The 14005-nt window shown below is 43.2% G+C and overlaps 1 protein-coding gene across 1 annotated transcript; it reads right to left on the bottom strand.

Moving 5' to 3' along the window:
- Window positions 1-649: 649 nt before the first annotated feature.
- On the bottom strand, window positions 650-13473 carry LOC123608209 (DLA class II histocompatibility antigen, DR-1 beta chain-like). Its single transcript, XM_045497848.1, has 6 exons — window positions 13307-13473; window positions 6850-7119; window positions 2602-2883; window positions 1793-1903; window positions 1378-1401; window positions 650-1084 (listed from the first exon to the last, which is right to left on the bottom strand). The coding sequence occupies exons 1-6, from the start codon at window positions 13404-13406 to the stop codon at window positions 1071-1073; spliced, it is 801 nt and encodes a 266-aa protein (XP_045353804.1). The 5' UTR covers window positions 13407-13473; the 3' UTR covers window positions 650-1070.
- Between the last annotated feature and the right edge of the window lie 532 nt (window positions 13474-14005).

Here is a 14005-nt window from a genome sequence, read left to right as displayed (position 1 = left end):
GGTCTTAAAAGTTGGAGTGCCTGATGTGGGGTATGAGCCCTTCAGTCCTCAGGGAGAAACTCTGGGCTTTGAGATCTCTCCTATTATGGCTGCCTGCTGGCCTTGGAGTTTGTGGTGACATTGTATCTTAGCCTCTCCTACTAACTTCCATTTGGCTTCCCTCTCTTTTGCCCTACTAAAGGGGTTACCCTGCCAGTTTTACTTGTTTTTGTTTTCATTTTTTTTTCTTTTCAGAGGAAAATGTTCCACATGTAGCTACAGATTCAGTGTGTCCATGGGAAGAGGTGTGTTCAGGATCTTCCTCTGTCACCATTTTGAACTGAAACCTGCATTTCTTGTATTTGTTGTCTTCTTTCATATCCCGTGGTGCAAAGGGACCCACGTGTGTCTTTTTCTTTGAGAACACAGAGACATAGGACACCAACATGATATGGGTTCATTAAGGGCTTCCTTCTAGCTCAGGTAAACATGCCAAGTCACAGAATGCAGAAGACCCAAGGGAAAAACAGGGAAGGAACCAAGCAAATCTTCAGATTCACATGTAACCAAAATTCAGGAGTATAAATGAAAACCATGATTGTTATGTGATAGAATCCTCCCTTTCTCTCCTTTTTTAATACTTCTTTTCCTTGAAACTGTGTGAAAGGGGTGATTTTCACTCCACGTTTATTTGAGAAAAGCTTCTAAAGACACGTGAGCAGAAGGTGAGTTCCAATGCAGGGGAGGCTGTAAGGGCTGCATTCACAGGGGGCCAGGAGAGAATGAAGATAAGGAACTGCAGTCAGTACTGGGGCTTCCAGGTCAAGGACGGGGTGGAGGGAGCCATCAGGAAGCATGGGTTCTGCGGGGTCACTGAAGCCAGGGCAAACCAGATCCTGAGAAAGCACCGTGTTTGTGGAAGAAATATGGGCCCTTTCCTGGTTAAAGAGATGCTTTCTACAGGGCCACTGATTTACAGAGAACTAACTTTTAAAGCAGCAAGATTTCTTCCCCTAGCCAAGCTGGGAACCTTTTCACTCTGCAAAGAAGCTTGAAAGGAAGGTTCTTCCTGGAGTTTCAGCATCTCCACTTCAGCTCAGGAGTCCTGCAGAAGACAGAGCAGAGTGTTGTTCCCAGACCCACCTCCACAAGCAGCTTCCTCTCCCCTCTCTCAGGGCCTTGTGTCAAAGCACCACAGTAAGAAGAACATATTCTTAAGTATCCTTGAACCAAAGCTACTTTCGAGTGCAAACCATTTATTAACAGGTGAAAAGAAGCTTTACTGCAAACTGTCTGATCACATTTCAGTCTTCCTATGATTTCTGTCTCCTGGCTTGTTGTCTCTACATCAGTTCTAAGAGGCCAAGTCTATCTCTACAAGAGGATTAAAGGCATTACCTGTTGGTGGAAGTCCAGAGTGTCCTGCAAGAGAGGGGGAACATATATACTTAAAAGTATGGCGGCAAGTCTGTCCCCAGATACAATGTCCCCAGCCCCAGAGACCACTCCTCAGACTTCTCTAACACCACCACCCACATCACATGATGGCAGGGCTGAGAGGAGAGCAGAAAGTGAGAGGGGTGACCCATGAAATTTCTGTCATACAAATCCACTGTGATTTCATTAGTGGTTCCTTCTGCATTTGCCCCTGGGATTCTACCCAAGATCTCCATGTCTGGATTTCCAGGAAATTTCCAGGTTAAAGAGATGTTTTATAAAGAGCCACTGATGCACAGAGAAATAACTTTAAAAAAGCCATATTTCTTCCCCTAAAAATTCTACGGGGAGTCTCAATTACCAACAGGTGCCTTACCTTTCTGACTCTTGAAGTAGATGAACAGACCCAATGCAAGGAAGAGCAGACCCAGAACAAAGCCCCCGATTCCACTCAGCATCTTGCTCTGTGCAGAGTCAGACTGTATCCCTGAGAGAAGAAGCTAGTTGTAGTGATGTTTATCCCTAGTCCTCCTTCTCCAACTGAGACCCAGATTCAGAGCGTTGAGAATGGGGGAAGAAGTCTGCCTGAAGGTACTAGAATAATTGGACGTTACCATAAAAGAGATTTAAAAATCACACTGAATATATAATAGACTCAGGCAATGAAGTCGTTTTAAATATCACAGCTCTGTTAAATGCACTACTTCAACATTTGATGGAGGAGGAGCGTGGGACTCCATGAGGTTTAAGTAGCTTGTCCAGGGGAACACAGCTAATAGAAACCTGAGGTGAGATTGGACTCTCCTCATGTCAGGAAGGTCCCTACATTGTAGATGACGTACCTCTTTTTAGGTCACAATGGGTAACTCAGAGCAACAGTGCCAAAAGCACAAGTCCAACCCGAGGTGGGGGGCTGGTGCCCAGGGTCAAGGGGGAACCGTGAACTGTGATATCACAGGGAGGCTCAAAACAGGCATGACCTCTTTCTGCCTGCCAGGCATAACTGTCTCCCAAGGAGTAAGGTCTTTGTGGAAACAATCACTTGGCTACCCCCAGGGACCTGTGGTGAGGAGAACATGGAGCAAATGACAGTATGATGTGGGGAGAGGAGAGACCTAACACTCAGGGAAAGCAAAGTCCCCTCCCTGCTGTGTGAGGAACTTATGGGATCAGAAAGCTTCTCACTCCACTCGACGGTGATAGGGCTCGTGCGACTTGGATGCTCCACGTGGCAGGTGTAGACCTCTCCACTCTGAGGAACTGTTTCCAGCATCACCAGGGTCTGGAAGGTCCAGTCTCCATTACGGATCAGGCCTGTGGACACGACCCCAGTCTCCTCCTCCTGGCCGTTCCGGAACCACTTGACCTCAATGTGGCCTGGATAGAAACCATTCACGGAGCAGACCAGGAGGTTGTGGTGCTGCAGGGGCTGCGTCTTCGAGGGAAACACGGTCACTGTCGGCTCAACTAGAAGACAAGTGGTAGCGGGACTAAGTGAGGACGACAGAGTGAGTCTCCCTGGCTGGCTGCCCTCCTGCCTCCGGTCTCTGGTCCCAGGCTGCATCTCGTGCAGGCCTCCCTCAAAGCTGGCCACGTGGCCCAGTACCAGCCAGTCTCATGAGTCTTGAATTCGATCCTGACAGCACAGGCCCATTAGAATCGAGAGGTGTTATGGAAATTTATGTGTTTTTTTCCCATAGTGTGAAACAGTTATTCATTGTTGAAGTGTTTACAAATCTTTGCCTGACATAAGATATATTAACTGAAGGTATCACATCTGGAGCTAGGCTGCCTGGGCTTAAATCCAAGCTCTGACTCTTACTAGTTGAACCCGGGAGAATTTTTAAATTCTTCTGTGCCTTAGTTGAGTCTCACCTACAAAGGGGAAAATATATTAACTTACCTCTTAGGCTTTTATGAGGATCGATGGATCTAAAATATGTAAAACAGTGGCTGGAACTCAGCTCTCATAATATGCTAGCTATTTATTGTTTTTGTTTACTTTGAGAGAAAATATGATTCAAAGCATTGTGAATGAGTTGGGAAACAGCAGTTGTCTAGATGGGGATAAAAGGTAGGAAATCCAGGGAATGTTACCTCAGTGCACTCACACCTTAGAAAATGACAGAAATGGTTCCACCCTGGGAGGCAGGAACACACAGAGATGGTTTTATGTATCTATGAGTTGAGTCTCAAGAAAAGCATGATCCTGAAGGAGAGCGAAAGAAGGAAGGAAAGTCATTCATTAAAAAGTTCTTACCTTTACACTCAGGTGATCCATCTCTATCCTTGGCAACAACAACAACAACAACAACAAAAAGCCACATTTATTGGAATTGTTATTTTATAATTATCTCTTTTTCTCAACTGATATTTGAAGCCAGGGCAGCGTCTGGGATTCATTAGTTTTGTGTTTAGCATTTGAGACCATCTTTGACACTATCAGGCCCTCACTTAATACAATTGTTTTAAAAGAAATGGAAAACTTGGTGGACAACATTTATATAATACCACAAAGTAGTAGATTTCAGATTGGTGGTGAATCATTGGCAACAATTTTACAGTACATTTCAGTAAGTAAAAATGTGTAAGTTCTTAACATGGAAAATAAAAAACAGAATGAGATATATACCTGAAAATGGTGAAAATGCTGAATCAAATAGCAGCTAAGTGTCAATCTTACTACATAGGGAACCCATAAAATTACTGAAAAAAACTGGGATCTCAGAGATAATAGGATAATAGAAAATACTTAGGGCAGTAATTATAATTGACATATAAATATGTGAAAAAAATAGAAGCTTAGAAAAAAATAGAGAAATTTCCAACTTAGTGTCAATATTGAAAGAACCTAACAAAGGGGATTGTGAAGTAAATTGCTGTAACTATACAAATAGTATTAGCTACTTAAATATGATTGACATTATAAAAAGAGATACATCAGTATGTTAATGATAAGAATAAAAATTATAATTCAAAAGGTAGTTTTACAATCATTTCAACTATGTGTAAACATATTCTCTAAGAAAAGAAAAAAGTCCCAGGAAATTTACCTAACAGAAGCCTTAGAGAGAGTAGAGGTGCCTCAAAGTTTCCCAGCCCTCAACAATTAGTCTGAAATTTTTTTTTTCTCAGTGAAATACTTATGTACACAGAGGCACACTTATTTTAGGGTTTTCAGAATTAAAAAAAAATTTTTTTAATGTTTATTTATTTTGAGAAAGGAGAGTGACAGAGCATGAGCAGGAGAGGGGCAGACAGAGAGGGAGACAGAATCCAAAGCTGGGTCCAGGCTCTGAGCTGTCAATACAGAGCCTGACTTGGGGCTAAGACTCACTGAGAGATCATGACCTGAACCAAAGTTGGATGCTTAACTGATTGAGCCACCCAGGTGCCCCTATCTCAGAATTTTCAGAATTAAGAAAGGCATATGCTAAAACAGAAAAATCCTACAAGAGAACAGGCAGTAATTTCTCAGAGATTGGCTATAGTAACATTTTTCTAGATATGGCTCCCAAGGCAAAGGAAACAAAAGGAAAATGAACTATTGGGACTATATCCAAATAACCTTTTGTACAATGAAGGAAATCATCAACAAGACAAAAAGGCAACCTACTGAATGAAAGAAGATATTTGAAAATTATATATACTCTAAGGGGTTAATATCCAGAATATATAAAGAGCTTATAAACTCAATACACACACACACACACACACACACATCTGATTGAATGCACGGCTGGCTCAGTAAGTAGGGCATGCAACACTTGATCTTGGGATTGTGAGTTTGAGCCTCATGATGGGTATAGAGATTACTCAAGAATAAACAATCTTAAAAAAAATTAAAATCTTAAAAAAATCTGATTAAAAAATGGGCAGACATTTCCCAAGGAACACATACAGATGGCTAACAGACACATGAAAAGATGCTCAACATCACCAATCATCAAGGAAATGCAAATCAAAACCACAATGAAATATTACATTACACCATTCAGAATGGCTAAAATACAAAAGATCAGAAGTTACAAGTGTTGTCAAGGATTTGGAGAAAAAGGAACTCCCCATACACTGTTTATGGGAATGCAAATTGGTGCAGCCACTGTAGAACAGAGTATGGAGCATCCTCAAAAAAAAAAAAAAAAATTAGAAATACCATATAATCTAATAATTTCACTCCTAGGTATCTGATGAAAATAAAAACACTAATTCAAAAAGATATATACACTCCTATGTTTATTGCAACATTATTTAAAATAGCCAAGATATGGAAACAACCTAAGTGTCCATCAATAGAAGAATGGATAAGGAGGATGTGGTACATATATACAATGGAGTATTACACAACCATAAAAAATGGGATTCTTGCCATTTGGATAACACGGGTGGACCTAGAGGGTATTATGCTAAGTGAACTAAGTCAGACTCATAAAGACAAATACCGTATGATTTCACTCATGAGGAATCTAAAAAAACCACGTGAATAAACAAACAAAAAGCAGAATCACGCCTGGAAATACAGAGAACTGATGGTTGCCAAACAGAAAGGAGGTGGGCAATGGGCAAAATGTGTGAAGGGGAGTGGGAGATTCAGGCTTCCAGTTATGAGATGAGTAAACCATGGGAACAGAAGGCACGACACAAAGACTATAGTCAATGACACTGTAATAGTCACGTATGGTGACAGATGGTACATTTGTGCTGGGCACTGATTAGTGTATAACTTGTCAAAGGTGTTATGTTTTACACCTGAAACTAATGAAACATTGTATGTCAACAACACTGAATGAAAAAAAAATTAAGAAAAAAAGAAAGAAGGGCACACATGTCAGAAACAGAGTGTGACTGGCCTCGCATTCTCCCCACTCTTTTCTATCCTCATCCGACTTCTGGTAAACGTTCACCCCCAACTGGAGACACTGTCCTCTGCCTTCTCCATGTCTCCAATGACCTGCCCCAGTCAGTCCACCACCTCCAGCCCCTGTACTGTCTAACCTCTGCCTCAGAGGCCACCAAGGATGCCTGACACCCCCCTCTGCTCCCTCTCCCCACACACGCTCCCTCCCTGCCCCCACATCTAGGCCCACAGCCCCCCTCACACCCATTCTCTGTCCCCCTCACATCACAGGGCACCCCTCCCACACTGTCCTCACAATCACACACGGACACAGCACACTGTCCACATGGTCACAACCACATGGTCCCCAGAGTCACACACGGGCACATCCACGCCCTCCCCACAGTCACACAAGGACACAACCACGCTGTCCCCACAGTCATAAAGGCACACCACACTCCCTGACGTCGCACTCTCGCAGGGATTCCCGTAACGTGCACTTGCTCAACACCCTGTAGGCTCACTGGGACCCAGTCTCTGTCTCACAGTCGCACACGCGCAGCCCCGGCCGCCCCCAGCCCCCCTGCCCCGCTCACCTCGCCGCTGCACCGTGAAGCTCTCACCAACACCGTAGTTGTGTCTGCAGAACCGGTCCACCGCTGTCCGCTTCCGCTCCAGGACTTCCTTCTGCCCATTCCAGTACTTGGCGGCTGGCCGCCCCAGCTCTGATACCGCTCGGTACTCCCCCACTTCGTTGTCAAAGCGAGCTAACTCCTCCCGGTTATAGAAATATCTGGCCAGGAATCGCACCCGCTCTGTCCCGTTGGTGAAATGACACTCGAACTTCCACATGGTTAAGAAATGTGCTGTGGGGACAGGGCGACCCGGTCACCTGTGGGCTCCTGGAAGACACTGACACCGCCAACCCTCGGGGCCCCACCCGCACCCCCAAACCACCACCACCCACGGCTCTTCTCTCCTCTGCCGGCGGCGCGGAGGGAGGCGGGGAGGTGACCCCTCTCCTGGGAGCCACTCAGGGTCACTGGGTCCCGGGCTCAGAGCTGGACCTCCCAGCCTGAGGATTTGCCCCTCACCGCCTCCTCCTGGACGCCTCCTCCCGATGGACACCCACCTCTCTCCTCGCCTCCCACAGCCCTTTCCTGGCCTCACACAAGTCCCACCTGCGTCCCCCTCCCCCACCCCCACCCCACACTTGGTCTGGGCTGAGCTGGCTCAGGCCCCTGCCGCCCCTGCGAACCCAGAGAAGGGAAACAGCCCCACATCTCCTCCACTTGCAGGGCTTAAAATTTATGGAAAGTGATAGACAAAACCCAGCCAGGCAGGACTTTACCTGGGGTGAGAAATGTCACAAGACAAGCCTGCAGTTCTAGAGCAGGGGATAACTGGATGATCTGCGTTTCCTTAGGGTGCCAGACAGGTGGTCTCAAGGGGGATGTTTAGGATGTGACAGGAAGGAGTAAGTAGATGTGAGCGACAGGGTGTGTGTGTGTGTGTGTGTGTGTGTGTGTGTGTGTGTGTTTGGGAGAAAGGAAGACACATTTCAGGTAAGGGTAATACAATGTGCAAAAGCCTGAAAGAGCTGATGGTGAATTTGCTTGGGAAACCAGAAGAAAAGAGTTCACTGAAGCACAGACAGTGAGAGGAGGAAAGGGAAAGGATTAGGAAAGGAGAGTAGGAAACGAGAAATCACATGGGGCTGGGCACTTAAAGCCTGAAGGTGATATTAGGATTTTGACTTTATATTACATATAATGGGAAACTATGAAGAGTTTTAAGGAGAGTAAAACTGTGATCCTAATACAGGGTCACAATCCCACTTCCGAATTTCTAAATCCAGGAAGCTTAGAAAATCAAGTTTTTTTTTTTTTTTTTTTTTTTGTGCCAAAATTCATACGGCAAATATGATCTGATGAATTAAGGAGTCAAATGTGTCTCAGAGCTCTTACTTGTGATTCTGTAGCTTTAATATGTGTAAGCATAGATATATATGATATAAATGTATATAGATTTGGTGTTTTTGTCTGTATGTAATTTAGCTGTGAAAATAAAGTTAATTTCTTTATCAGGACCCATAAAATGGAGGCCACCCCAGCATCTCACTCACATCCCAAATCTAAACTTAAGTCATCCTGCACTTACAGGAAACACCTGTCAAGCAACCTTAACAGATACCAATCACAATTCTCCAACTTAGGTTTAGCTAGCTTACCTGACTTTGGAAAGTCACACCTGCTCACCTTACAAGGAAATCCCTAACCTTCTAGCCAATCATGCACTGTCTCCATGTTCCCTCTTCTAATGCTCTATAAATGTTCAAATCCCTTGGGGAAAGTGCTCCACAGTTTGTGAGTCACTTTACTCCCCCATCCATGGATTATTTTGCCTTGAATAAAGGATATCACATAGTTTACTAAATTGATTTAGTTTTGTCATTTGACAATGCCAAAAGAGTTAAAGAATAACCCTGTGGTTAAAAGTGAGGGATAGGGAGGTCTGGGTGGCTCAGTCGGTTGTGCCTGACTTCAGCTCAGGTCATGATCTCACTGTTTGTAGGTTTGAGCCCCACATTGGGCTCTGTGCTTACAGCTCAGAGCCGGGAGCCTGTTTCAGGTTCTGTCTCTGTCTCCCCTGCTTGTGCTCTCTCTCTCTCAACAATAAAATAAACATTAAAAAAAAGTAATATGGATAAATGGAAGCTTCTGATATCATCAATGGTCTAGAAAATAGAATTACTGCAGAAATATGAGGCATTGTACTGGAAAATATTTGTGTCAGTCACCACTAGTTAAAACTTAAAAATGCAAGTTGTTGAAAGTCGATAAAGATGTAATGAGCAAAAGCTTGTGAAATATTGAAAAACTTGGCTTAAAGCAAAAAATAAAAATGAAGAGTTGCACTTGCTTTGAATGAATGGATTCAACACAAAAGGCGGTGAATTTGTGCAACTGTCTAGTAATGAAACAAGCTAAAATTAACCATGGAATACTAAATTGGAGGATGAGTGTGTATATAAAGTGTGAGTGTAGAAATGTTAGAAGTAGTACAGTATAAAGCAGTTTTCAGCCTCAGCACTATATAGACATTTTGGGCCACATCATTTTTGTAGTTGTGGATTGGGGAGGCCTGTTCTGGACATAGTAGGCTGTTTACCAGCCTCCCTGGCCTCTACCCACTCATTGTCAGAGGAAATCCCTAGTGTGAGAACCATAATTGGCTCCAGATATTGTCAAATAATCATGGGGTGAAGAAACAGGGAGGAGGGGTGGTGAGCTATCTCTGCATGACAACCACTAGTGAAACCCATCTGGAAAAAACTGGTGAAAAAGTCACTGTTAATCATGAAGAAGCTGAAAATTACATGGAAAAAAGTTCCAGTATCATACCTCTTTAAAATCTTGGTCTTACATGAAACTTACATTTTCAAAAAATCTAGTTCTAATGGAGAGCTGTTTTTCCAGCAAAATAAATTTGTTCAGGACCAAAGTTTACTGGTTTCTTTGTCTTGGCAATCAGTTGCTGTTATATTATGATTTATAATAAGAAATATATACTTGGTCTTAGTCTGAGTTTCTGGCACAGAACTCCTGAGACTCTAGAAATGTCCTAAGTGATAAGAGCAATAAAGGTGTCTTTTGTTACGTTGATGAGGTGACTTTTGGATACCCCTTTGGGATTGGGGCTTGTTGTCAGGAGAATCAACCAAGTGGGTTGAAACTTTTAGTCCCATCCCCCTGACCTCCAGGGAGGGTGGAAACGCTGAAGCTGGAGTTCGGTCATCATGGTCAAGGATTTAATCAATGATGCTTATGTGATGAGGCCTCCATAAAAGTCCAAAAGTCATGGTTCAGGGAGCTTTTGGGTTAGTGAACAGGTGGAGATTCTGGGAGACTGGCATGCTTGGCGAGGGCCAAAAAGTTCTGTGCCCTTTCCTCACACCTGCCCTGTGCTCTTTTATTCTTATATTTTAGGTCCAGCTGCTTCCTGATCCCAGAGTACAGTCTTTCCCTGAGATCAACTACTCAAGAATTATCTCTAATCCATCCTCCATTTCTTTAGCTCCCATTCTCTTTTCAAATGCTCCAGTCCAGTTTCTATTTTGGATATTCGACCGAATCTGCAAACATCAAGTCCACCAAACCCAGTTCACTTTGCTGTCATGTTCTCAATTCACCCACCTCTTGGTGGTACTTACCACAACCGGCCGTTCCCTCCTCAGTGAAGAAAACTACTTTCCTTGACTTCCACGTGTTGGGTACCTTTCTCAGTCACCTTGGCTAACTCATTGGTTCTTGCCCTCTTCTGTCCCTATGTGACCTCCTCTACTTTCCTGGAATTTAACACAGCACATGTGTCGATGACACCAACATACATACCTCCAGACCTGGCCTCCTCTTGAACTCTCTCTCTGACCAATGAGAGTTCCACATAAATATCAAAAATCATTTCAAACTTGGGGCGCCTGGGTGGCTCAGTCAGGTAAGCGTCCGACTTCAGCTCCAGTCATGATCCCACCATTCGTGGGTTTGAGCCCCACGTCAGACTCTGTGCTGACAACTCAGAGCCCGGAGCCTGCTTTGGATTCTGTGTCTCCCTCTCTCTGCCCCTCCCCTGCTCATGCTTTGTCTCTCTCTCTCTCTCACTCTCTCTCAAAAATAAACATTAAAAAATTTTAAAGAAGTTAAAAACAATCATTTCAAACTGAAAGAAAGTCTTTATTTCTAACTACCACTTCAAATAATTTCCTCTCTCAGTTTTCCCTATCTCAGTAAACAGCATCAGCATCCACCTACTCAATATTGAAGGCAAAATCCTTAGGGATAAGCTTGATTTTCTACCTACCCACCCACCCCTTTAATTCATTAACATGTCCTACAAATATCTGTCCCATATCTGTTCACTTTGCCTTTACTACTGTCTTTGTCACCCACTACCACACTAAATGAAGCCACAAGTATGTCTTCCCTGGAGAATTATATCATGCTCCCAGATGGTCTCCCTGACTCCATTTGTGGCCTTCTACTTTCCAATCTCCACATGGTGGCTAGAATTATTTTTTAAAATATAAATGGACTCATCTTTATCCCTTATGTAGCCCCACATATCTCTCTAAATAAAAATCAAATTTCTTACCATTGCCATCAGGATCTAAGATGATTTGGCTCCTTTCGTCCTCTCCAACCTTATCTTATGTCACTCTCCAACTTCCTTGTTATGCATCAGCCACTCTTGCCTTCTTTCTGTCTTCTAAACTCAGCAAACATCTTCCCACACATTGACCTTTCCCCTGTTCCCTCTCCCTGGAACACTTGTCCCTTAGATCCTTCATATGACTGGCTTGTTCTCATCACTCATGTGTCAACTAGTGTCACTTTTCAGGGAGAACTACCTACCCACTGTGCTGAAGTCAGTGAAACCAGTTCTCTCCATTTCACAGTCCTGATATATTTTTTAAAGAGCATTTATAGCTCTCTCTGGAATTTTTTTCTTTTTTGTTAAATATTTATCCTATTATTGTCGTTAGGTAAGTTCCATGACAGTAGGGCCTTTCTTTCTTATCCAAATAGAATTCTCTGATCCTAGAACAGAACCCAGTACGTAACAGTTGCTTAAGAATATCTGTGGCCCAAATGAAGAAACCCAGTGTTCTGGGACCTGATCATTGCGAGTATTCTGGAAGTATGAAGGGGCTCAAGCTCCAACATTCTTTTATTCTGATAATACATTAGATCCCATTTGCTTCCTGTGAAAAATTCAGACAAACTTCCTCTTTCTATTCCTACTAGTCAGAAGACACATTCCCAGGTAAGGAAAAGTGATTTTAAGAAGGAGAACACTTCATTATAATTCATTTCATCCAATGGATCTGTGATAGTGCTGAGGGTCTGGGCAAACAGTGGGGATTTTCAGTAATGGTGATGACATAGCTGAAGAAAGAATAGGGAGGAACTGGAAGTAGAGGGAAAAAAAACATGGCTAGTTAAGGAGAGGGCATGATGAATGACCCTACAAACTTTGGGGCTAAGACTCCAGGAGGCCAGTGAGTTCCCTTGACTTTCAGCCCCAGGAATATAAACAACCTTCACACCACTGGTAACCTGCTCAGGGTGTCCAGTTTGAACCATATGAAATTGCTGATACTTGACTATTTTTGACATATGCAAATAGAATTTCATATAATTTTTTCTGTATTAGTTGAATACATTCTTGTGGGCTCAGGCCAGAGAAAGGGGAGATGTAGGAGAAGCTGATAGTATAGAAAGGCCAAAATAGATTCATAATGAACACTAACCTGTGGCAGGGTTTTAGAAGATAGCTTAAGTTCTTTAAGGCATCAAAGAACACCCAGGGATGCTCCTTACCTGTAGGGTCATTTCAAGTACTAAGGTTCTGTGCTTCAGTTCTAGGGTACTCTCCACAGGAGAAATAGAGGGAGAACAAACCCCAGCATCTGTCAGAGAATCTATAGCACAGGGATACAGGTCTTACAAACCTTAGGGTTTGGGGATAATGGATAGGGAAATAATGGGGGAGACCCTTTGATATATCTTCACATATTAGGGAGAGGCACCAACATCAGAGATCCTGCTGAGGACATAACACAAGGTCTTCTAAAAGAGATCTTTCTAGTCTCTTTTGACTCCCCATAAAATTTTCAGACAAACTTACCCTTTTTCTGGCATAACTCAACATAAAAAAGGGAACAACTGGATGGGAAACCGTTTGGACACCATTATTTCTAAATCTTCTGAAGAACCTGAAGAAAGGGATGGAAGGCTGGAGAGGTTTTATTAGAAGAGAAGTAAGAAGAAATGGACTATATATATGGAGGCCCCTTCTGAAGCTCTTGTAGAAAGGGCAAGCGTGCAGGCTCTTTTTTGTGTGGAAAGAATGGAGGATCCATATAAAAAAGATGGGTGGTCACTGAAGAAAATGTCAGAAATTTCTAAGGGACCTGGCCTGGATGTGGTGACAAAGCTAACTCCCTTTCTACCTCTACCCCACAATAGCTTATGCACCAAGGTATGTACTTACGTGGGGTATCCCTGGCCCAAGCCAGGGGAGGGCTCAGCACCATCAGCATTACCATCAGAGCTGCCATCAAGAAACCTCTAGGGAACCACAGGCATGCCATGTTGGAGAACAGAGAGGATAGGGTCTGGGGAGCAGGCGAATTTCAGTGAGGACTAGGACCATCCTTCACCCACATCCAAAGTAATACCAATGAAGGAATTCATTTTTGTTTCTGGATTGGGTAATCTCTGTGTTGAAAACCAATCAGTCTCAGAGATGAAAAGCATCATCTGTTGCTGGTCAGAGTTTCAGTATTAAGATCCAATTTTGAAACTTAGAATTTCCTGAGTTAGAAAGGTTGGTTTAATTTAGTACTCTTAAGGGTTGATCTAGTTATATGTGAAACATTTTTGGACGTCTATGGTGAGCCAATTTTGTGCTTCACACAGGTTTGAAACTCTAGGAGCATTTATTTCTCTCACTGGAAGACAGAGTTGTTTCAACAAATGTACTTGTGAGTGTATTTAGGAGCTGAAGGGGTGGTGGGAAGAGAATTGTAAGTCAGAAAGACCTTAAATCTTGTCCTTTTTGCACCATAACATAGTGTTGTAGGTTTGGGGAAATTACTTAACCTCTCAAATTACTTAACCTTGAAATGAAGGCCTTGATGGCATTTTATTTATATAAATCGAGGTGGCTGCTGTGTTGTAATTCTAGTTC

This window comes from Leopardus geoffroyi, chromosome B2 (genome assembly GCF_018350155.1).
Source record: "Leopardus geoffroyi isolate Oge1 chromosome B2, O.geoffroyi_Oge1_pat1.0, whole genome shotgun sequence".
Lineage (NCBI taxonomy): Eukaryota > Metazoa > Chordata > Mammalia > Carnivora > Felidae > Leopardus > Leopardus geoffroyi.
The sequence above is the reverse complement of the archived record's forward strand: the minus strand, read 5'-3'. Positions and strand labels throughout refer to the sequence as shown.